Genomic DNA, 25,357 nt, shown 5'->3' with positions numbered 1-25,357 from the left:
TAGATTATTGAGCTTGTGTCTTGTTAAATTGATGGTTGTTGGAAGCCCAGAAAAGCTGAAAAAAAGGTACAGAGTGTATCAAGAGTGTGTGACAGCAGTGAATGTAATTCCGTTTGACAGCAGGACATTTGGAGAGCCGCTCTGGCGATGCATTTGGATGGTTTGGACTGCGTGTAATAATGATCTCAGACATGGTCAGCCATGGTAGAGGAATTACGTGCACACAAAATACAGGGATATGCAAGACGGCACACGCACACATACATACACACACACACACACTTAGCGTACGGGAACCAGTGAAATGGAACCCCACCCATGCCCCTGTTCCATCCTGTTCTTTCGTTCATGCCTCCTAACTGTAATCATTTGGCCATCACCCTCTCTCTCTCTCTCTCTCCCCCTCTCCCCCCCCGTTGGATACAAAGGCAGGAAGGAAGTGTTGGACGGCCAGAGAACAGAGAACGGCTGCTGGAGTGAGTAGGTCAGCCGGAGGAAGCACTCAGTGGGTTTCCTTTAGCCGCAGCGGGGACGTGACTGGGGGGAGTCAGGCTTGGGGGACCGGCTATGGGTCAGATGTGTGATGTCTACGAATGTAAAGGGTTGAATCCCAAAAGAAAAGTAACCGTTACCTGACATTTATTGGTTCATATTTCATAAACTAAGGCTGATGTCATGCTTTTTTCGATGCAAATATCTGCGGTAGGCTCAGAATTTCAGTAGTATGCCAAAAGGAGTTGTACTTTTCCGCCAGCAAGAGAAGGTATCAGTTTCGTTAACTAGTGGCTGTTGTTTCAGAATGAAACTCTAAAGCATAGGAATGTATGTGAAGTAGGACAATTATACAAAACACGATACAGCAGGGCAATATGATTTAACTATAATTTAACTGCGTCATGATGCTTGATGAAATCTGATTTTCCCAGTATAAAAGACACTGTGATGTGAAATGTTTTTGATGCGGTTTTTCCTCATCAAAATTCTTTGTAACGCTGCTGAAATGTACACTTTTTATATTTATTTAGATTCAAAAATATATACAAAATAACTGATCACAGCATTGTGTTTGTCTGCCTGTCTCAGTATGTTTGTATATTCGTATGTTCATGTACATCGGTTGCCGCAGCCAAGGTTAGCCGAAGCCGAGCCTGAGGATTCCCGTCTCAACTGCCCACTCACACACACTCACTCATCCATGAAGCTAGAATTTTCCATCAGAGGCCATGCCCCCTAATCCCCATGGGCAAGGCCAGTGACCTTTTGCACTAGCAGTCACCTAAGATATCTATCAATCACATGGGCCGCATCTGGAGACGCGTATCTTTCCATTTCCCTCTCTCCGTCTTTAGTTGTGGACATGCAGCAAGGCTAAGTGTGATTCATGATTCTGTGTGCGTGTATGTGCGTGTTGATGCAATCCAGATATAGGCTGCACTGCACATTGTTTTGACATGCAACAGACACACACTTCAATCCGAGCAGAGGGATATTTCATGGTTCCATGCTGGTTTCGTCACACGTTAGAATGATAAAATGAAAAAAAAAAGAAAAGAAAAGAAAGAAAAGGCCTTACTTTCTGTCCGTTTCTGGAGTGGACACCTCGCTGCTGAAGCCTAATGACTCCTGTGGGCAGAAAGTGGGCAGCTGTCAGACTGATTATTCAAACAAAGACACAGTAAAGCTACAAGTGTTGCTTTTAGGCTATTTTAAGATGTTAAGAGTATAGGGTTTCTGTGCTCACCTGGATCTCGGAGCGGAGCTGTAGGGAGGTGCTGCTGGGGTCCAGTTTCTCCTGAGAGAGAGAGAGAGAGGGAGAGAGAGAGAGAGAGAGAGAGAGAGAGAGGGGGGGGGGGGGGGGGGGGGGGGGGAGAAAGAGCGGTCAGTGTCAGAGGTCAGCCATTTAATGACACAAGGGCAAAGGAATTGTGAATACAACAGAGTGAAGTGAATCTGTATTTGAAGAAGAAAATAGGCGGGTTGACTATAGAAACAATGGATGACATGTTTGACAATGCCCTCATGTGGGAAAGACGTTCTTCGGTCAGGTTCATGTAGACACACCTGCATATCAACAAAAACAAACACGTGCACGTGAGCGCACGCACGCTACTGAAGCAAGTCCAGCCCTACCTCGGGTCTCCACAAACCAGCAATACCCGTTTCAGCAGTCCTTGAATATCACAGGGCGGTGCTGCGGCCTACTATTGGACTCTTGACTTTCTAAGCACAACGAGACGTGACAACTGCACCTCAACTGACTCCACAGATTCCAGAGTGAGATCACACTGACGTCGGCGCGCTCCTCCCTCGTACGATGCTCACACCAGAAAACCTGTTGATTTGCTTCGAATCTTCAGAATATAACCTAGCTAATGATATTTGACAAGCTGATAAGGGCAAACTGCAGTCTATGGAAAACAGATATCCAGACTGGGCATGAACTAAAGGACTAGAATACTAAAATGACCGTACTGGACAAATGCAGTGGAAAACAGCAGAGTTGGTAACCTCTCTCCCCCCAGAACATGTTGTTAAGCCTCTCCGGGCCACAGCAATGTCTGTCAGGCCTGTTTTCACTGTTAGAGAAGGCTGGTGCTTGCATATGTCTAAAGCAGGTGTCCTCATGGCCTATCCAGATACAGATTCAGACCAACTGCTTCCACAGAGGGACACAGGGGCTGTGGAATCACAACAAATCTGTGACTTAGATTTCACCCTGAAGCATGTGATTATTTAAAGCCAATCCCTGCTATGAATCGCCTTGAGGGACTGCATAGTTTCTTGGTTGTGTGTTCTCATGTGTTTTTGCACTCTTATTTAACCAGGAAAGTTGACTAAGCAGACGTTCTTATTTTCAGCAACAGCCTGGGGTAGTATAGTTGCATGGGCAAGGATGTGTGACACAACGGCATGTGCTCACACCAGATTTTCAAGAACTGGGCTGGGGATTGGAACCGGCAACCTTCCGCTCACAAGCCCGCTTCTCTACTCTTAAAGTTACAGTTGCCCTGACATCGTAAATCGTGCAATGGTCGTTTTGTTGCTCATTGCAGAATGAGAAATATGTGGCTTTGCTGCCCATGTGCCATTAATCCTTTTTATATGAGCAAGAGCTCCAAGGAAAACCCAGTCCCCGTTATTTGTTTCGGTAACGCTAAGCTACCATAAGGAGACAAACAAGTAAATCTCCATCCAGCCATCACAGTTAACCGACAAAATTTGTAACTTTCAAGTGAAATTAATATTGCATACATGCTGCATGCCTGAGAATATTATGAGAATGCAGTCTATGCAGGGGATGGGAATGAGCTTACAGGGAGGAAGTTCATCATGATGCTTTAGTCGACTGTAAATCCCTGTTATATACTGTCCATATGGTTTAAGACAACTGAAAAAGAGTTCTATTTTGGCTAGTTGTCTGTGATGACCTTGTGTGAGAAAATCTCTTTGCAGTTTGCTTTCAGATATTTTGGTCTTATTTTGGGGAAGTGTGAACGAGGATCCACTTCACCCAAGACAAGACAAGACAACTTTCTGTCTGACTCCTTCTGCCACTAACTAGGGCACAACTAGAGGGAACTTTTTATGATGCTGACATTGATATTATCATTTCTCTTCTATTTCACTCGCAAAATCCCCATGTGCCTATCTATTGCACAATGGAATACAGTACAAAACCATAAGCCTCAAGGATTTGGATGTTAATATCACAAACAAATGTTGTATTCTGAGCTAAACCCTAATGAATCCCATTCTCTGTCTCTCTGTACAACTGTGACGGATCCTGAGGCCTGATGCAAAACTTCCCCTAGTAGGCCGCTGAATGTTGATTACTCTCATATGGGAGAAAATGTAGGTTTCTGCCAAAGGTATGTTTTCTCTGTCAAGGCTGAACAACGCTGTAATGCATAGCAAGTACTGTAATGTGTGAGTACGGCTTGAGGTCAAAAGCTACAGTAGATGTAAAGTCCTTGGTCTTGTACAGATGGGACAGAGTTTTAACTTTAGTTGACCAACAGAGGGTAGCTTGGCAATCAGCATTTTGATTAGTTAGCTTACTTGGCTGGTGTTCACCCACGGATTGGTACATTTGGACAGAGGAGATTACATCAGCCAGGTCAGGATAGCTGAAGGCCCAAGCATTTAGAGCAGGCTGGCTTCCCATCCAAAGCTATTGCTACTTGTTGCAGCAGCCAATCAGAAAAGATAAATCTGATCTGGACTTCCCCACGGAGAGCGGGAAAAGGGTTCTTTATGAGAAATCTCGATCAGCCTCTATCACCACACCCAGGTATTAGAGCGAAGGATAACAGTCACAGGAAGCTCCCTCTAGATCACTTCCTGGACTTGGCCTGTCATACTTCCTAATCAGAGTGACCGTTGGTTTAACCTTTTTTCTTTAACTGGACTTTGGGTGAGGGAGTAGAATCCTCCCCCCTCGTCCACTACGCACGTAAGCGAGTGACTAATAGTTAAGAGGACTTAGTCAGAAGTGACATAACCCCTTTAAGAGCTCTTTAAGCACTGGTAGCCTGCCGGCCATGTGAGTAGGAGACTTAAAGTGCTGAGAGGGGTAAAAGCTTCAAAATTAGCCTGAACCCTACACTTATCACAACAGTAATCATCAGAAGGCAGACCGTCATGATGCTAGCGAGACAGTCTGACTGGCTTTATCTTCGACGTTCACTTAAGCTCCACCTAATCATCTAGCTAGCCCATAAGTCAGTCTGTGTGTTTGTCTGTTACAGCGCTCAAGTGGGCAGAGGCAGGGGTCCGGAGGTTTCGTCGAGATGTAAATCAAGAGATGTCGGAAGAGCTCCCTAACAATTTGTCCATCCGAGGGAATTGGGAGATTCCCATAAGTCAGGGAGCAGGTACCTGTCTAAGATCATAAAAACTTAATCTACAACAAGACCTACAGAGTTGTGGGTCTTGTCCGCATTACACTGCAAGGCTGCAATGTAACATGGGGCTGGGGCTGTATGCCTTTTTCCTACGGAGGTAGAGCTTAATGTGAGACAATGAAACAATACATCGACATCCATCCCTTAAGCAAGCACAGCTTTGGTACCCGGCTCTGGTTTAACAACTGCATTATGGGGAATACTGTGGGTATGCACATAATAACACACGCGAAGACACAGAGGCGCCATGCACACAGGTGTACACTCACGTGCACTTTCACACACACATGCACACTCCCACATACTTTCACAAAGGTAGTGTTTGATGTATTTTGCTATCAGATCCTCTTTGATGGCTGCTCCAGTCTGCAGTGACGGGAGTGATATGCCAGACTCGCCAGCGCCTCGGTATCTCCATGGGCACTGAGCCCACTGGCTGTAAAGATTCCCTTAAAACACAGTGCTGCACTGCCGGCTCACTGCCTAACAAACACACAACGCATGGACACACACACACCAACATGCACAGGCAGAGACCCTGACTCAGCCATACAAATGCAAACCACAGATCCACACACACGTATATATAAACTCAGATAGAGACCTAGACCAACAGACACACGCACACACACGCACGCACATCGCCTCCACTTCCACAGATAGAGCTCCTAAGAGACAGGGACACAAAGCGGCTCTCTGTTCCTCCAACTCCTCCTCATCTCCTCTTACTCCCTGTCTGTGCCTGCCGTCTCTGAGATGGAGGGAGGGGGTGAGAGGAGGGAGAGAGGGAGAAAAGACGGGGAGGAGATCAGTGAAAAACAAACAAAACCCACATCCCGTTTGCTTTTCACTGCAGATCTGTGAGATGAATTTGTCGCAGCGCAGGATGTGGAGAGAAAACTCTTGTAAAAGCTTCCTAAGGTAAACTTGGGCTTCTCTCTGACTTGTGCATCGCTAACGGAATAGCAAGAGTGAACAGTGAGCGGCACTGTGTCAGCACAACTGACACAGTTTTTTAAAGTAGAATATTAAATTGATGCAGTTTTGTGTGAATGTGTGTGTGTGTGTGTGTAGCTTAGATCTCATGGATCCACACTCCCCGAGGGAGCGTGCTATCCTTTACATGAACTTACCAGCTTGAGATACTGCCCTACTTACCCTGAATTGGCACACATGCGTGTGAATGTGCATGTGTTTTCTCTCCAGATGTCCACAGGACTGTTTGTGCACATACCAAATTAAACTGTGTGTGTGTGTGTGTGACACACACACACGCACGCGTGTGACTCCCTGATTGCTTATGCGTGACTGAATTGAATAAAAGAAAGAAGGCAGTAAGGGAGAGGGAGAGCTCTGGCTAATGAGGATCACGATGTGTGCAGACAGAGAGAAAGGGGGTTACCTACCATCTGAAAAGACTCAACTAGCACACACACACAGACACACACACACACAGGCATCAAAAGCTGCTGTAAAGCGAATCTAACTGCAAGCACCACACTGCTTTCCATCATTAATCCAGAAACTACGGGTATGTTCTGCCTTGCAACTGAAAGATCTGTTAATGAAAGAGAAAGAACAGAAATATTGTACCAAAAAGTGTTAAAAAGCAGAAACTTTGTCCAAAAATGACTGCAAAGCCCACCAAAGGCAAGAGTTACCACAGTGGAGTTACTGCCAGCCTGAGAGGCACAAGTGGGCGGATATGTGGCAAAACTAGAGAGGCCAGGTGGCTTAGTGGCGAGTACGCCAACTGGCACAGTTGGGCAAATCTGGGTGGGCAGGTTTGAGGTTGGTAGGTAGGACTATGCCCGTGTGCTGAGGAGGCATGCACGCACAGGGACCAACCGGAGAGCCTGGTGCAAGGCCAAAGAGAAACGTTAGTGGAGGAACCGGACCCGGGACGAGGCAGGCCTGCAGAACCAGCTCATTTTCAAGATCTTATGAATAGATATACACATGAGGTCATGATTACACATAGAAGCAAGCACACATAGACACACTAACACACTAACACAAACACACAGAAGCGGGAAATACGTGTTTTTAGTGGGCAGGGTCAACCACAGCCTGCCATGCCACCCCTGAGCTGCTATGTGCTTGAATCCATTTATGGGGAAAAAAACCCTTAGCAGTAACACCTCTATCCGCTTCCTTTCCAGAAGGACTTCAGTGTGAGCGTGTGTGAGCGTGTGTGTGTGTGTGCGTGGCACATGCCTGCATGAGTCTACAGTGTGAGGCATTCCTAAGCCTTGCGGATTGTCATTGTTTTGGTATTTCAAGACAAATACCAAAGTTATTACAAATTCCAATGATAGGGTCACAATGCCAGTGCTGACTAATAAATCATATAATGAAACTACAAATACACCAGTGGCTTTACACAAGGGTTACGCCAATAACAGGGTCATGCAAACATCTATAGAAAGCAATCTTATAGCAACAAAGGCCACTCTTTGTGCACGTTGACCTGCGAAGTTGCTAGGCTGAGTCCTGAAGGTAGAAAGGACAAATAAGCAACAGAATACACAGCAGAGTTTGTCTTTCTTCCCGCTGTAGGTCTAACCCTGCTGAACTGACCCACTTTGACTTCATTCAGGCATTAGCCCATAACTACCCTGTTCTTCACCTCTCCTCATGGCAAAACAAAACACCAGAGCAAGTCTGAACTCGAGTCCCGACCCCCAGCTGACGAGCTTCTCAGCTAGAAACCATTACGGAGCATTCCTGAGGCCGACGGATCAATTTGACACCAGCTGATGGGTGTTTTGTGTCAAAAGTGCTTACCTTCTTAGAAGGTTCAACCACGCTGCCAACAGCTGGAGGATCTTGGTCAAAACAACATGCGATTTTAATCTTCTGAAGGGTCTACTGAAGTGTTTACCTTGCAACACTTCAACCCTTAAGGCCCATTCACATAAAGGATGACTATAAAGATAACTATAACCCTAAAAAGATTTAAATAATTCTAAGTAAATACTAACTACATTTTTGGTTCGATCTCAACACAATGTTTTGGATGCAGAGACAACAATACAACATTTTCAACCAATCAAATTAAACTTCTAAGAAAGAAGTGAGCAGGAGAATTTGGTAGCTCACTGCAGCGATTTTTGAAGATATCATTGTAGTGTGAATGCTTATGGTTTACAGTTATCATTAGTTGGCGTTGTAGATATGAATGGGCCTTCCAGCCATGTAGAAACGGGCTAAGAACTTTGCCCTGTAGCCACAAATTCCAAAATGATCCATGTTGATTTATGCATGTTTTATGTACTTCATCTGTTCCATTGCTGTGGTTTGACAGAGATGCTAATATCTAGTTTGATGCCTCCCTCCCCTGGCTATTCATTCACCCCACCAGCCAGTCTGTGCATGCCTATGGGATCCCTCCTGTAGCTTCTATGTCCATGTTTTGGCATGCTTTCATCTTCAACAGCCACCAGAGTCACACTGAGCAACTTGCTACTGTGGCTCTACATAGGCAGAGATTAAAGAACTGCTCCTACGCTCTTTGTGTAAAAGAAAAGGTAGCAACAAGAAAAAGACAGCCTATATGTAAAAGGATTTGATACATTGTTCAGGTCAATTCACCTTCATAGGTTTGAGAACCTTTTCATGGCAGAAGAGCTTTTGAATTTGATAGAAAATCCACTTCCTGAATTGAGTGAACTCAAAGAACTGACACCCATCCTGATATGTAAGATTTGAGATTTTTGGGAAGAGTGACACATGGATCATGGTTGGACAACAGGGACTTGGTAGTTAAGGGTAAAAGAGAAAAAGTCAACAACTTCACCTCTCTTGACATTTAACACTTATAAAAGACAAGTGGCTTATCTTTTTGGAGGACTGCTCCTACTCTTAAGAGTAGGAGCTCTTCTATCAGAGCTGAAAAGGAAAATACATTATTTTTCTTTTACTTCCTTACATTTACTTGTCTTCCAATTGGGAAAAGAAACTGACTCAAGATAAATGAAAACACTTTTTGTACAATCTTTGTAATTAAAATATGCAAATTATGGAATATCTAATTAAACATGCAGTAATCTGCATATAAGATAGAACACCATGTTATTTTCAGTGGACGGAGCCATGGTTGATGTTTTTGAAATTTGTTAAATAACTGGAAAAGACAGCAAAGGTTGTGCATTTAATTATACAAATTATATCAGCACCAATTACACCAGCAATTATCCAAAAACACATTTTACACTGCATGCCTGCTTGAAAAGATGTATCTGGAATTTGAGCTTGGTACTTTATAAGCGTGTGTTGACAAGGCAAAACATAAATGAGCTCTCATTCGCTTTTTTGAACAACGTTTTCATTTCAAGTAGTACAGAGGCAAAGCAATAAAAAAGTAGCTCTAAATGTCAATAAATTAGAAAAAAAATCTTAATTTTTGCCCATGTGCCTGATCTTTCTGGCCTGTCACTTGAAAACAACACGTTTTGTCGAAGTTGCTGAACTCTTCGTTCCATTGCAATACCCAATTCCCTCACTTCACTATCACTTCCAGCAATAAGGCTTAACTATCACCCAGCTGACGGGCCACGCTTTCACTGAGAGATGTCCGAACTCTGGTTCTCTATAGGAGAGCTGGGAGACTGTGCGTGATAGAGCTAATCCATAGATCACATTCCCAAAGGGGATGTTTATTTAACCCTTTGTGTCCCCGCTACTCATAAAACTAACATGAAGATGCAGAGGACTAGCCCGGCGGAGGTCAGGCAGGAAGCGGGTACATCGATAGCCATCTCCGTGAGAGCCTCCATCATCAGCTCATAATGGGGCTGCGCTGGAGAGCCCCACTTCTAACCACAACAGAGAAGGCCGTCACTTGGTTAGCAGGCCCTTCGAGGGCTGGCAGACGTGTTGTGCAAACCAAAACAAACACTGGACTGTGATGAGCGAGACAAATTTTTGTGAAAAATGTCAGAATGTTGCAAGAACATTTCTAAACAAGAAGTGAGGCAAAAAAAATAGAACAAAACCAAATGTGACCCCTGAAAAAAAAATGGGTAGTTAGGCTTGGTGGCCCCAAAGACAACTTTATCGAGTTTTAGAGAACAGAAAGTGAAACAGGGCAGCTTCTTCTTTTGGTGTTATCATGGTGACCAAGATCGAACCTGAGCCTCTGGGGCTTTCTTCTGGGAATTTTCCAAGGGCAAATCCCCCACATGTGTGGTCAGTTCACTAGCAGACCAGTCTGTGGTCAGTCTGTCGGCCTGCTCCCTAAGACTTTGAGACAGACAGTCCCCATGCGTTAACCTTAGGCCCCTCTCAGTGTGATATCCAGTTTGCCACTGTCCAACGTCACGTTTAGCTTAACCCCTGCCTCCTCTTTTTCAGCCTGAGTGCAATGACCAGGAAAGGTCACAGCTATGGTGACCTTTGACCTCCTAGGGTCACATGCCTCCTGGTCAGAGCTGTTCTGGTGTGACTGAGTAACCACAAGTTGGTCTCAAGAAGTTATAATAGGAGAGAGGTGAGAGGATTAGGAGCAGTCCAAAATAGAAAGAAACTAATTTGGAGGATGGAGAGAAGAGGAGGAAGACAATGACCGGAGAGGGAGTGGGTCTTGAGGCGTCCCGATAGCGCCGCCACCCTCCTGTACCCTTTAGCGGTGACAGGTCTTTCCCTAAAGGCCATGTCCCTCAGGGGTGCTGCTCGCTAAATGCCACCCCATCAGCGTGGCCCTTTGGCACTGTGACCTTCTCTAACCATCTGCTATTGGTCCTCAGGGAGACGGCTGCATGAGACTGGCTGGCAGCCACTGGCTTCTGGACACACTTCACAAGACACAAAAGTCATTCTCTATTCTCTCTCTCTCACAGTCTATTTCTCTATGTCCCTTCCTTTCTCAGTGTCTCTCACTCTCCTGTGCTCTGTCTGTCTCTCTCCCCGTCTCTTCTTGTGTGTTTCTTCTTCACTCTTTTGTTCCAGTTTTCCACAGACTTTGAGACAGTCTATGATGGTGTCCAGTCCGGACACATGACACCAGCCCAGTAGGAAAATGGAGCAAGAAAAGCTGGCAGGAAAGCTGTTCATCAAATACCCTTTAGCAATATGATATTGTAACAATATTGGCTAAGAGAAGGGATTTTGTCTTCACCTAGTTTCACCCTTTTGTAAAAGCAGTAGAGCGGCGAAAAAGGCAGACTTGAATGTTCCCCAAATCTAATTTTAGAAAAGGACTGTACTGAAATGCAGGGAAAAGTTCAATCTATATAGCGTGGGCTTATACTTCAGTCTTCAGGGCTCTCAGTAAGCTGTCGTCTGACCCATATATCCTTCATTTTTTCTCCTCTTCTCCTCCTATCTTTTGCTGCCAAACTTTGCAGGGGGGGAGAACAGCTGCAGGCTCTCACATTCTCCACTCCTCCTCCTCCTCCTCCTCCTCCTCCTCGTTCTCCCCCTCTTCGTCTTCCTCTGTTCGCATCCTTATCCTCCTCCTGTGCTGGGCTCCAGGCTCAGGGCTCAGTCAGCTCCTTTCCTCTATTCTCCTATACGAGCTGTAAAATCAGCCCTGATTGCTTCCTTTCCCCCCCGTTTTATCTCCTCAGGATAAAACCTTCCCAAACCCGGCAACGTGCAGAGAGGTGATCCGCATTACTCCTCCACCATTAACACTGATAAACTCACAATGGAAAAAGGAGCGCATACACTACGGCCACACAAGGAGAACACATAAAACACGATCAGATGCTAAACATATCTGCGTATCACATCCACAGCCATGACTTTAGACTTAACAAACTCCCTCCTGAATGCTGTGAGAACAGGATCGCTGCCAGCAATCATTCGGAGGAAGAGCACCATCAATCAGCTATAGGATCCTTATCTCAGCCCTACCTGTCATCCCAAACAAAACCACATGGCTGCCTTTGAGAAGTACAGGCATATAAGCTCCTTAATGACTATCTATCCCGACTGCTACCTCTCTGCTTTTCCTCCTATTAAACTGCAAAATCAGTAGTGACAGACAAAAAGAGATGAACGAAGACATTTTGGCTGGTGGTAGAAATGAGAAAAGCTGCGGTAATATGACACTGGTGTTTGCTCAGCATAATGAGTGAGTAAATTCTATGGAAGGAGCACTGACTTCATCTCCCTGACAGCCAAAGCTATTACATTGTGACAGCTGACTGACGTTGAAGTTGGCCATTTCTCCCTCAAGCAGATTCAAGCTAAGTGAAGTAGCAGCTAGGTTAGGATATAATAAAATAGAATAGGCCAGATTACCACTCTAAAAACACTCTCAATATGGTTTTAGATAAGATAAACTTATCATGTATGAGTTGCCTATTTGTAGCACTATCTTCCACTCAAAACAAATATAAAACTGAAATACATACTTATTTTACAATTGAACCCAAGGGTCAGTTTTAAAGGGTTCAAACCAGTCCAGTTCACAATGAATAGAGACATGGGGCAATTATGAAGTTGGCATATTAGCATTCAACACTCTTGCTCTTCACTGTTTGTATGTGTGCAGCACAGAGCTAGGCCCTCAGTGGCAGCACCAGCAGCATTCTTTCATACCTTCGCTTGTAGCTTGGCAACCAAAGGGGTGCCCCACTACCCTACATCCTTGTGAAAAGGACCCCCAAACCCCCCCCCCCCATGGACCCCCAGAACAACTGCATTCACATCCAGAAAGGCCACACTGTCTTTGGGGGAAAGTCACAAACCCTAGCACACATTGACGTTGGTTCCCTCGCTGTTCCGCAGTTGGCTGAGCGTTTGGAAATTACACTGTGTAAAGCCATGAGACTATTCTGAACTGGGGGATTTTTGGGGTCATTATTAAAGGATTTGCACAAAAATGATCATTTTCCCTGAACAATTTGACATGCGGTCATGCAAGCCGAGTCCAGAGCAAGAACTGTTGTGGCTGCCAGCTGTATTATTGCTGAGATCATATTGCTATACAAGGGGTTGGATGGTGCATGCATGCGTGTGTGTGTGTGTGTGTGTGTGTGTGTGTGTATGTACTCACCATGTCGAGCTCCTGGGAGACACGTCGTTTGCGTAGCTCCTCCATGCGGTCACTGACGTCACTGAAGCAGGTGTTGTAATACTCTGAGTACTCCTGGGCCAGGTCATCTATGTTGCCCAGAGAACCATCCTGCAGAGAGGAGGAGAGGGGGGGTTGTTTAGCCAGTGGACCAGAACATCCTGAAAAATAGTGTGCATTGCAAAAAATGTCCATCTTGACCACGTAAATTAAGTCTTTAATCTTATTTTTCAAATCTTGTTTTTTGTTTTTAATGCAAATCAACTTCAACTTTCAAGAAATGTCTAGAGTCACGTGACATTATCTTGATACTAGTGGAGTGGTCAGTCTCATTTTAATACATTATCAATAGTTTCTAGAAAATTAAACTACACAGTAAACAAGTTAAATTTCTCATTCGGCTGCAAGAATTTTTTAACTTCCTTAAAAAACAAATTAAAGCTTTTAAGCAGAATAAATTACTTGTTAAGGTGGACATTTTTGCAGCGCAATCACCATAACATTATCCCTGTGACAAATTAATTCAGTCTCCACCATGACAAACCTTAAGCACCGACCTTGGTTTTTACACATCTAACAAAATCTGTACAAAAACACCCACGCAACCCTTCACTCCGTCATGCTGCTCCACCACCTTTACAGCTTCTACAGTCCACCAGTGCTCCAGGTCAGGAGAAGGAGCGTGATCGAAAACACTCTGACAAGCCCACTCCCCCCCTCATCTTTTCCATGTTCCCTAAGCGTGGCTCGATAAACCACTGTCACATACACTAGCAATTAGTGGCAAATGAAAGGTGCCTACTAAACTGGCAGGCATGCAGTTGGGTAAACCTGGCATGGCAGTGGGGCGGCATAGAGACACAGAGAAACCTAATCACTCGCACACCACCGTTTCCTACACTGCTATTAGTGAACTAACTCACTGCAACTAGTGGCAATGGGAATGCAAATGAAGGATAGGAGATGTAGCGGATGTGGTTAGTTCAGCATGTAATAGGCTGGCAAGTTTAGGAGAAGACGAGGAAAAAGTGAGTTTGTATGTGCGTGTGTGTGTGTTTGTGTACATTTGTCTGTCTGTGTGATCTACTGCTCTACTGGGCCATACATAGCCTCAACACACCATTAATTCCAAAGCTTCAACTAGGGTGGTAAAGGTTCTGCTCCACCCATCCACCCATACCAACACACATCTAAATATAACCCTCAATAAAAGGTCTGTATATGTATATTTTGGCCGTTCATTGATTCTTATCCCCCACAGTAACGTCAGCCAGTCTGCTCTGTTCCTGGGCTTTGTCTTTGTGGAAGCCCATATCAGGAATGCCCTTTACCTCCTCAGACATTCTCCAAACCGTAAACCAAACACACTCTTCCGGCTTGCTGCAGTTTAGATCGGCACAGTTCCTGTCTTTGTGTGGAAGATGTGTTTAGGATTGAAGGAGGAAGCTATGCTCCAAATAATAAAGACCTTACTCAACAGAATACTCCTTGGATATGATGCTGAAGATTGGCCTCTAGGTTACACTTGGAGCCATTAATAGTGCGGCCAGTTGAAACCTGGGTTCTATAAAACTTCTGAAACTTGAAAGTCAATGAATACAAACTGTCAATACCAATGATCGTTTGCTGTGAGCTTGGCACAGAATTGAATGCTTTCGGTCCAAAATGAGATAACAGCCATTTAAAAAATGTAATACCTAATCTCACATGATTAATGATTAGGGAAAGTCATTTTGGAAAGTTGTTTGGGAAAAACATGCAAGATATTCAGCTATTTTATTTATATATCCTATATATTGTATTTCCCATACTTTAAAATGAAACCCTAGGACATAGCACAGCCCCTTTTGTACAACTTAGGAGAGAGGACTGACTCCCATCTCCTGCCTTGGTAAAAATGTAGGCCATTCTAGCGGTGATGGTTAACTGTTGAATATTCATCAGTGTTGATCTAATCTGTGCCAGGCAGACAGCTAGCATTGAGTCACTGTGTAGGGCCCGAACAGTCTCTCTCAGTCTCTGTCTCTCTCAACAGGACTCCCTATCTGAGTGCCAGGCCACAGATGAATGGGGCACTGTGGAGTGTGCCACACACACACACATACACACATGCACAGACACACACACACACATTCACACACAGGGGCATAGGGGCTTCTTCAGAGATGGGTGTCTACTCATAGAGAGAACACACATTAGCATGCACGCACACACATGCTGGAGAATTCAAAAACAACACTGGACCAAAACAAACCGAGGCGGGCCAATGATTCACAATCCAACTCAGTGGTTTGAGTTATGGAGGGCAATTACTGATTATGCATTAAATGTACCAGCACTAACAACACACATGTTTTCTCTCCGCGTGACTCAAAAGTCCAGTTTGTCTGGCTGTGATCTATCCTCCCGGTCTCATTACATGAGAACTCCTGCCATGTCCAGACATATGGTTTGAGACGACCGAGGTTCCCAACGGGAACACTCCCCAAGCAGACACATGCTTTCCCTTTCATTCCTCACACTGACTGAGAGCACGCTCTTATTAGAGAACTCCAGGATGTTTTAATCACCATAAACAAGCCAAGACAGGGCTGATCTATTCACCATATCCAACAGAGAAGCAGGAACCCAATCCTGAGAGTATACTGACTCCTGATTGACTAAAGACCACCCCGATTAGGGTTAACAGTGATGGATTAGTTGGGCCTGACAGAACTGTGCCACCACAGCAGAAATGCTGATGTATGTTTTTTTTCGTGCCACTGTCTGGCCTCAATCCCTGCAGGAACTTTGGAGTTTGACGTAACGTAAACCTCAGCTATGCACAGGTAAAGCCTCATGTGGTTTGCGGGTCTGTGTACTGGCTCTGCCCACTGAGTCTCATAAGGATGTGTCTGTGTCTATATGTGTGCATTCGTGTGTGTGTGTGTGTGTGTGGATATCTGGGATTCCTCCGCTGGCATTAGCTCATGAAGCTCCAACACAGCTGGTCCCAGCTGGGACGCTGACTGGAAGGGGGCCCCCTCCCCACCCAGCAACATCGCAACTCACATGTCCCACAGCACCCCGTAAAGCGATACTGCGTATGTACACTTATGTATATCCACTTGTGTGTATATGTGTGTAAGTGTGTGTGTGGGGAAAAGTGGAGGTGTGAGAGAGCGCACGTGAGAGCAAGTGCAGCGAGCGTAACCGCCTTTGGGAGAAACAGATTAAGTGAGAGAACACGTGAAGAAAGGAAAACCGACGGCTTTTGTGGATGCGAGATTGACTGTGCGTGTCGGGAGATAAGCGATTGAGTGTTTACGTTTAAGGGCGAATCCGCCGACGTGGGAGCGTAGGTGGGAGAGCACGCGGGGGTCTGACAGTGGTCCACACAGCAGGCGGAGAAAGGTGGTGGTGGTGGTGGTGGGGGGGGCGGACAAGGGATGATTTGTGTGCTACTGACTGGGGAAGCCGTGGGGTGAGAGGGGGGGTAAAACATCTGGAGTCTGGGAAGAGGCACTTTAAAGAAAACCTTTATCTATCACAAAGAACCTATGGAAAGGTCTTAAATCTATCACCCGCTAGACAACATATGGGGTCTGTGTGTGTTAGCATATCAGGCTTACCAATCACCATTTAAAAATTCAAGTATGTTAACCATTCAGGACACAAATTAACCAAAAATATAAACTGAAATGTAAACTGAAAACAAACAAATGTAGATTCTGTTTGGAATCGAGACTCATAAAGTCTCAGCTGACGCAACTGCCTCTCCACCCTAGATGTGCGGGAGGTCAACACCCCAGTTTGCCTCGAGAACAATAGTCATACAAAAACCAACACCCAAGCAAATACAAAGAGTGTGTGAGCGAGCCTGTGCCTGTGTGCGCGCGCATGTGTCTATGCATCAGCTTTGAGATTCCACAGTGTGTCCAAGCCCAAGATACTGTTGTTCCATCAAGACGGCTACTCCCAATTCCCTGTTCAGCTGAAACTTGTCAGAGCACACTGACAACACTGTGCTGCAGGTCGATTCTGTTCCAAGACTTTGCGTAAGTCAAACAGAAATTTAGAGAAAATACTTTGGGGTACTCCTGTAAAGACACTTGCAGGAGTTTTTATTCCATAAAAAAGCACAAACCACTGTGAAATGACTGAGTGTCTGTCTGTCATGTTGTTTACCATATCAGAAGACAAATTACTGGTATTACACCACACTGAGTGAATATTTCAGTAATGTGTGATATGAATGCTATTGAGCCATTACCAAGAGATTTACACAATAACTCATTTATCCAGAATGTAAGATTAGTTATAAGGAATTTAGATGATTAGCATGGCTGCATTCCAGTATACAAATATATTTCCTCCTGTGTCTCTCATGGAGATAAATCAAATTACCTCGGCTTTCATATTGGAATCTACCTCACGTGAGTAGAAATACATAGGCTCCATATGCCCATGCGAGGGAGCACGGTTGAGGAGATGAGAATGGAAACAGCATTAAGGCCTGGTGACCCCTGCTGACTTAATCAATTAACCATGGCATTCCAGGCATTCTTGCTACCCCGGGGTTTTGGTTATACAGACATAAGTCAGTATGAAGCAGCGTCCGTTTGGTAAAGAGACCAGGCTGGGTACTGTGCAGGAACCTCCACGTCTTAAATTGAATCCCTACTGTCAGTATCAATAAATACGATAGCTAAAATATACCAAAGGATCTACCATTCTGTCTGTCATTGAGTCTGTGGTCTATCATTCTGTTCCTGCCAGTATGATTACCCCACAAATGCACATAATCTTCACCAGCATGATGCCAGGATTTGCCACACTCCACTCATACTCACAGCTGCTAAACATGCAACAGTGCGTTCAACCTTCACCACCTTGGCCAGTTTCCTTGACTGAAAGAAATCACCACAGTTACAAACTGTGGAAGGACTTTTGTTGGAGGGTGAAATTCATTATTAATTTACCCAAGGTCTGAACCAAACAGCCTGGATGAAACATTTAGTGTGGGCAGTTAATGTGCTGGAGTTACAAGCTGTGCCAATAAGGATTTATTCTTTTTGGGGTAAATCTGGTGGAACACATTTCCTGAGTATCGCCATTCAACACTTCCACTGGACGGATCCTGCGGCGCTCACTTTAAGTTTCACAGAATAAATAGTTTGAGTCAGCAAGCTGTTCTTTCCATCGCTTTAGATAAAGATATCGCCAAAAATGTGCACGCCACAGTTCAAGTGACTATTTCTTCAAGATACAACATCTGAATGGCACACTAAAGCGCTCTCTTGTAAAGTTATTAAAAAATTCCACAGCCAGCATGCGAGGCAGAACTCATGGGTGCCGATAACTCGGGTCCCCTCGCGTGCTTAGGAATCACTGCCAAGTTGCAGAGCTAATCTCTCAATCAAGTTACATTCAATTCATGTTTTCCACAGCATGTTAGATGTTGCGCAGCCTCTCAAAGAAAGTGCTTGTTTGTCATAACCAGCTAGAGAGACATTCCATAAGGCTAAAAACCATTAGTCCTGCCTAACGTGTTTGTCCTGGTCTATCCTTTAGGTACACATTCCTGACAGTGCCGTTTGTCACACTGGGGCTCAGTCACGTAGGGGTTGAGTTGTGGTGTACATGGCAGAAGCTATTGTTACAGTGCTAGCCTTGTGACTAGCCATTCTCTAGGGGGAGGAACAATGACAACAGATGACAATAGAGTCATGCATCTGATGTAATGTTAGTACGTCAAGTAGCATGATCACTTTCACTTGATACACGACCACAGGACGGGAGTGGCGGGTTGAAATTGCCACCCACTCGCTGGTATTGTGTTGCATTATATTGATGTCTCATTTGAAAGAAGTGAACCAACAGAATTATCCTGTTTCCCCCTGAGTCATGGATACTCCAGCTCAAACCAAAGCCGCGAGAGGCTGCCTGTCCAGCGGTCCCCACACAACTCTTCATGAAAAGCGAGGGTGGGTAAGCAATCCCTCACTCCGCCCATCCCTTTATCCCTCCAGTGGCTGAGGCTCGTTCTACAGCCAAGATTTGACTATCCCCACCCTCAACCTGCGAGAAGCTTCCTGGACTGGTACGGTGTGAGTGACCAATCACAGAAAACTGACCAGGAGGAGAAAGATGAGGCGAATGAGACACGAGGGATGGGAGAAAGTTGAGTAGAGACAGGTGGATGAGAAGTTGACAGAGCATCAATCCTGTGCAACTTAACAAAAACCATCACCCAACAAGTTCAAGAGAGAAATGTTCCAGGAGGAGAAGTGGAGAATTCCATAGTATACAGACAGTGGAAGTCTGACTGAAAGGAGAAGTATTTGCCATAGGAGCCAAGGGGGAAGACTGTCGAGGAAGAGGAGGCCAGGGGCCACAGTCCACCCCCTTTAAGAGGGCTTCCTGAGGATATCCGTGTCTCTCAGAGAACAGTGCACTGCCGCCTCAACAGAGGAAACCTGCCAGATCTCTGTATGACCTCAATAATGAGTCCAGTCAGGGAGGGGGAGCAGAGGAGAACTGAGCTGGACTGGGCAAGTCTGGGCAACAATAGACAAATTTAGGCTATGATAGGTTGGGTTAGAACTTTATTGGCGAAGTTACAATGTGGCCTAGCTAGCCTTTTGGCAGGAAAGGACTTGAAGAATACAACACCACTCAGTACGAAGTGTTACGTGGGAGGAAGCAAATAGGGATCGCTTCATCTAACCATATGTTTCCCAGACGCAATCAATAATCGCGTCTCGAGAGCAGTATCAAAGCCTTAGGTTTGGAGATGAATCATTGTCTACTATATAATCAGAGCTGTCCAAATGGACAAACACCCACCCACGCTCTGTAAAACACTACAAAACTCTCTTCAAAACAGAGAAGGCTTCTCTGCAGGCAAGTAAAATATTTCCCTAAGGCCTTGGCTCAAGATGAACTTTCAAGCAAAACGGGATGAGAGCTTTCTTTCAGAAGCGCAGGGAGGGAATAAAGGATGACTGTCAGCTATCCAGGTCTGTGATCAAATCATCTGGGCAGAGAAGGAGCACAATTAGAAGCTTGTCGTGCCCAAAGGCATGTCTGAAAATGGGTGCTTTAAGTTTTGTTGAGAGATGCAGCAGCGATTTCAGGTATAACTAGATTGCACAAACCCAAGGAACTTTTGAGGCGCAATGGATGTGTGATGCAGAGTAGAGGCACTGCGATGGATTCTCATGAGAACCTGAAACTGCATTGACACACAGCTCAAAAACATTATGCTGAGACAAAGTTTCATGTTTCCAGGAAAATAGCTTTAATGCAGCTCATTTAACACTCAAGAAAGAATGTTAACATCTGAGGGCTTGAATAAACCTCATGCCTGCAGAAGTGGGTTGGGTCTAGAAGTAAAACCCCATTCAGACATCTGTAAATCCAAGCACTTAGAAACAGCTCCACCTCCATACGTTCCTAAACTGCCTTTGACTCTTAATTGGCTCAAGCGCTGTTTACTCGGCTTCAACCACAAATAAATGACTGGCTCACTTAGGTATTCTTATTAAACACATTCCACAACAGGCTGCTGTGTATGGTTAACCTCAGAGACAGGGGCTCCTCTCCTCAGAATAACACTGTGGGCCATGTAGTGTCCTTTGATCTATAGTCAAACACGATGAAATCTCATTATGAAGATGCAATCTTAGACAGATGACATTATCCTCGATGCAGATCTCTAAAATCTTTGCTGTTGGCTGTTTTAACGCCTGACACTTAAACAACAGAAGTGTTAAGAGTAGTTCTTCTGTTTGTATGCTGAAACACAAACAGTGGCAGACAGGTAAAGTGGAGTAAGCATGTCGCCAGATCTTTATCAGGACAGATATCTATCTGAACAGGTATGTAGGCTTGTCCTCACGTGTGACGAGCCAAGACCAAATACATCTGCAATGCTACATTAAGTTGGTTCAATAGGCTTGGGGCAAACCCACATTCAAAAGGGCATTCCCATATAGGGCCCCCCTACAAAACAAAGGCTATTGAAACACATTACATAGTGCTCTGGCTATACATAGCAGGGCCATTTTGCTTCGAGGGAGATAGGGTATTCATTGTGATCGGGCCATTCATTTCACAGGTCGCATATAGATAGGAGATTGAGCATATTGTTTAGATACAATTCATTAAAATAAGGGCAAATTCAAGTCATTTGCAGACATGAGTTCTGTTGAAATGGATAGACATGGGTGTATTTAGTGACTTTGTATTTGATTTGAGCAAATAAATGGCTGGAATAGGGTTTAATCTAGGAGATCTTTCTAACGGAGTGGAAATATCTTCTGATTAAACTTTATCAGGAGCTCAAAACATGGCAAAGAGACTGAATGGTCCAGAATTGCTGGAAACCATTAGTTTGACATTAACTATGCCTACACACTGCCATGAACTCAAGCAACTAGTCACCAGAAGTCCAATCACTTTCTTCAGACATGAGCAACCAAAAGAAATTCAAGCAATATAATGGTGGTTGACCAGTTAGTTGTCAAGCGTGGAAAAAGACAATCAAATTTTTATACTTTCTGTTTCCCAAGCATAGTGGAACAGTTCTGTTAAAAAAATATTAGGCTGTGCCTGCTGCCACCAAAATGGACAATAAGTTGGTCACAGGGCCATCAAGGCTTCTCAAGACTTCAGAGGTAAACATGTAAAATGATATCTGGAAAAAGATTCCAGCTATTGTTGAGGTCATTGGTTTTGAAATAATGAGAGTGTGTGTTTACTGGCAGGATAGCTAGCTTGCTAACATTAAGGTTAAATTTAATCAGACTGACTGTTGTTGCAAGCAACAAAAAAATACATGTTGTACTGCTGACACAACTACGGCCTGTATGTGTACAGGCAGGCATTTTTACTTTGGTTTTCCCTGATTTATACTGTGAAGATGTGTTTATTTAAGAGTTCAGAAAGCTTGCTGCAATTGCCAATGGAGGTGCTATCTGTGTGTGTGTGTGTGTGTGTGTGTGTGTGTGTGTGTGTGTGCGTGCGTGCGTGCGTGCGTGCGTGCGTGCGTGCGTGCGTGCGTGCGTGCGTGCGTGCGTGTGTGTGTGTGTTCGAGCTGAAGGGGAAAGACGTCAAAGATGAGCACAGCCTAGTAGACATTTGCCTCCAGAGCAATAAATCTGGTTAAATCGCCTGGCTGGGAGCCCAAGTCTCCCACCCGGTGTCAGAGGGCAGGACAGCTTCTCCCTCCTGCGCAGACACACACACAAGGCACACACAACACACACAAACACACACACTCTATTCACATCCTCAGTTCCAGACCAAACCAAATTAACACCTCTGTCTTCAAACACTCAGACTGGAAGTGACTGCACCACATTTGTTCAGCAGATCAATCAGATCCCATGGCCTGTTAAATTACGATTGGTTTGGCTGCCTTTCCACACAAACTAGCAGAAGACTAGCGTTGCAGAAATCAGTGTTGTTGCAATATATCTCCAAAAGAGAACATGAAGTCCAGTGGATTTGAGGCACAAAATTACTGTAAACAAACATAAACCAACTTGGCTCTCTCTACTGATTGTATCTTGACTCAGATAACTGACAGCTTTAGAAGGAAAATGGCAAACAAACAAAATCTGGAATTAAGGGGGAATTGATACGCTATGACAAATCAGACTTTCTAATGTAAATTTGTAGTTTTTCACAGTATTTCTCTCTCTACAATTCTCACAGCCATATACCACCACAGCAGCCTAGCACGGTGGTTTGCTGACTGGGTTCCCAACAATTCACCATAAGTAATCACAAGGAGAGACCATACAGAATAGCTATCCTAATGATAACTTATGGCTGCTGTTGTTACAGTACAGACAGACAAAACATTCTCCCCAGACAGAGGTCCCAGGGGACAAAACTTTCTTTTGCATGAAAAAGTTTGGGAACTCCTGGCCTAGTGCAAAAACTCCAAAGGAAACAATGCATCATTAAAATATACTGAATCTACAACACTGAATTAAAAGCTATGGGGGCCAAAGTTGTTGCAGCACACACACACACACACACACACACACACACACACAACCTGATGGGAATCTAGCAGTAGTACAAAAGGGTTAATCTTTCAACAGTGCAGTAACCTACCATATTCTTACTCGAGTCCAGCTTGCATTGAAATCCGACCGACTCAACAGTATGAACTCCTCACTAACCAGGCTTACAACCAAACCACCCGACTCCCTAACCACATGTAGAGTGATGGATCTGAAACGTGGGGACTACAGGGACGCACTCCCAAGTGTTGTTTTGATGCGTGATTTGCATGCACCAACCAGCACCAATACACAATCACCTATTCGGCAATCAGTGGCCCCTTCGTGGACGAGGGTGAAAAGTCTCAGTTAGTTGTCACAGTGTATGTTCCTGTCTCCCCTCCCCCCCGAAAAAACACCCCCCACCCCCAAACTTACCAGCATCCCCATTACATCCGTCCACAGTTGGGAGAAACTGTCGGACGCTGCGGCGTTGTCCGCCTGGGGCTCATCGGAGGGCGCAGCGGCCCCCTGGTCACCTTCCATAATGTTAGTGTTTTACGGTGTGTTCAGTTTGACCTCTCTGGCGCAAAGCTTCAATGCAAGCCCATACGCAGCGGCCTGATCACCAGGAGTTGGCAAGGCAACGCTTGCTAGAGAAAGTTGCCCTTGACGCACCGGTAAAATGCTCCGACATTCCCAGGCACAAACCGACGTGCATAAGTGCGTAAAATGCGTCCGGACATGTTTAGGGAACTTCCCCGACACTCATGAGTTGAATCCCAATTCTAAAATATACAAAAACAGGCTATAATGACAGCCTGTAGTTCTGTGGTCCCACAACAGGTCATTCGTCTGCAAACTTTTTCTAGCGGGGTGTTCCCTGCTCCGCAATCCGCACCGCACCGAGCTGTGCCCGGGCACAAACCAAACCCCGCACCGGGGGGGAGAAGTTGCCAAAGTGCGCCAAAAAACTTTTCAACCAGTTACTGTAATCCCTCGGTGGCCGTCAGAAAAATGTCTAAAACAACTACACCAAAGAGAGAGAGACTTATTTCCATTAAAAATAACGAGTGAGAAAACGCCCGGAGCGCAGACCTTGTCCTCTAAACAGTGCGCCTCCCCCCTCTCTTCACCCGTCGTCCCTCTCTCTCTCTCTCTCTCTCTCTCGCTCTCTCTCTCTCTCTCTCTCTCACACACACACACACACACACACTCCTCCCAGCAAAACATTACAGCAGCAAAAAAAAATGGTCCCATGTCAGGAGGATAAAGGCTACCCACTATGGGAATTAATTGTAATATTCCTATAATATTCATAGGACTTATAATGTGTCTGAGGTACTCAGTAGTAAGTTTATCGTACTTAGTGTTGACTCCTATGGTATCACTATAATATTCTTATAGTGTGTCCGTGGTACTCAATGGTGAGTTTACAGTGACTTTATCGTACTTAATGGTATTTTTTATATCCTCTTCATCACTTTAATGCTCCTATAAAAGTCCAACATATTTTATAGCTTAAACTATTTTATAGTTTATGGTTTTGCTGTGATATCCGTATAGTATCCTTCTGAAATGTATTATAGGATTACAACAGTTCTCTTTCATCAGGGGCTTTTTTTTGTTTTTATAAAACAGACCAGAAAAACTTTTATCTCGTGTTGACACGGCTTTTCCACCAATACTTTTCTCCAACCAGCGCTGAATAGGGATCGAGAACAAAGCGACCTTCCCCACACAATTGTATGAAAAACAAAAAAGCGCATGGGAAAAATGTTTTTAAGGGGGTGACGCACACTGTGCCCTATTCGTGTTACAAATCCGCGAGCATGCTGTAAAATAAGAAACATGGCGCTTTGACAAAAAAAAAAAAAAAACTAACTATTTTCTGTATGGATGACCGCATACACACACGAAGCATAACACAAACAATCGGTCTAACAATGCAACAGCAATGTCCTCCGCACCACACATCTAATTTGAATAAGAGTAGAATATAGAGCCGGGCCCGCTTGAAAAAAGAGAAACATGTTATGCACAAGCATGAAATTGCGCAGCTATCCTGACTGATTAGCCGTTTGTTATGCTCCACCAGCAGGCAACTCTATTGTAATGAAGAAGTCGTGAGAGTGTCTCTGTCTCTACCCGTCGCTGCCAGAAACACATTCTCTCAAAGCAGCAACAGCTGCCAGGTCTTGTGACAGATGCCAGAAGGGGGGGGGGGAGAGAGAGGGAGAGAGTGAGAGAGAGAGAGAGAGAGAGAGAGAGAGAGAGAGTAAAACCACAGCTTCTCACTCAGCTCTTCCCTGTGGCTGCATGCCAATCTAAAACGCCGCCTCACCTGCTGTAAACCAGCTCAGGTTATATGACAACACTCGTCATGCAATCAAAGCTATATTCAAGATCAATCCAGACTGTCTTGACCATCT

The 25,357-nt window shown here is 44.8% G+C and overlaps 1 protein-coding gene across 2 annotated transcripts in view; it reads right to left on the bottom strand.

Annotated features, from left to right (window-relative positions):
* The window catches only part of LOC139643663 (SAM and SH3 domain-containing protein 1-like), a 59,646-nt gene extending 35,622 nt beyond the window's left edge, over positions 1-24,024 (bottom strand). For both annotated transcript variants that reach the window (XM_071518878.1, XM_071518879.1), the window contains exons 1-4: positions 23,364-24,024; positions 12,910-13,038; positions 1,742-1,792; positions 1,574-1,623 (exon numbers count right to left, since the gene is read on the bottom strand). In XM_071518878.1, coding sequence (XP_071374979.1) covers positions 1,574-1,623; positions 1,742-1,792; positions 12,910-13,038; positions 23,364-23,471 — 338 coding nt within the window. In that variant the 5' untranslated portion in view covers positions 23,472-24,024. The remainder of the gene's footprint in view (positions 1-1,573; positions 1,624-1,741; positions 1,793-12,909; positions 13,039-23,363) is intronic.
* Positions 24,025-25,357: the final 1,333 nt, after the last annotated feature.

This window comes from Centroberyx affinis, unplaced genomic scaffold (genome assembly GCF_046629955.1).
Source record: "Centroberyx affinis isolate AG114_WGS23_722 - 3 ecotype Tasmania unplaced genomic scaffold, CSIRO-AGI_Caff_v1 ptg000640l_1, whole genome shotgun sequence".
Classification (NCBI taxonomy): Eukaryota; Metazoa; Chordata; class Actinopteri; order Beryciformes; family Berycidae; genus Centroberyx; species Centroberyx affinis.
The sequence above is the reverse complement of the archived record's forward strand: the minus strand, read 5'-3'. Positions and strand labels throughout refer to the sequence as shown.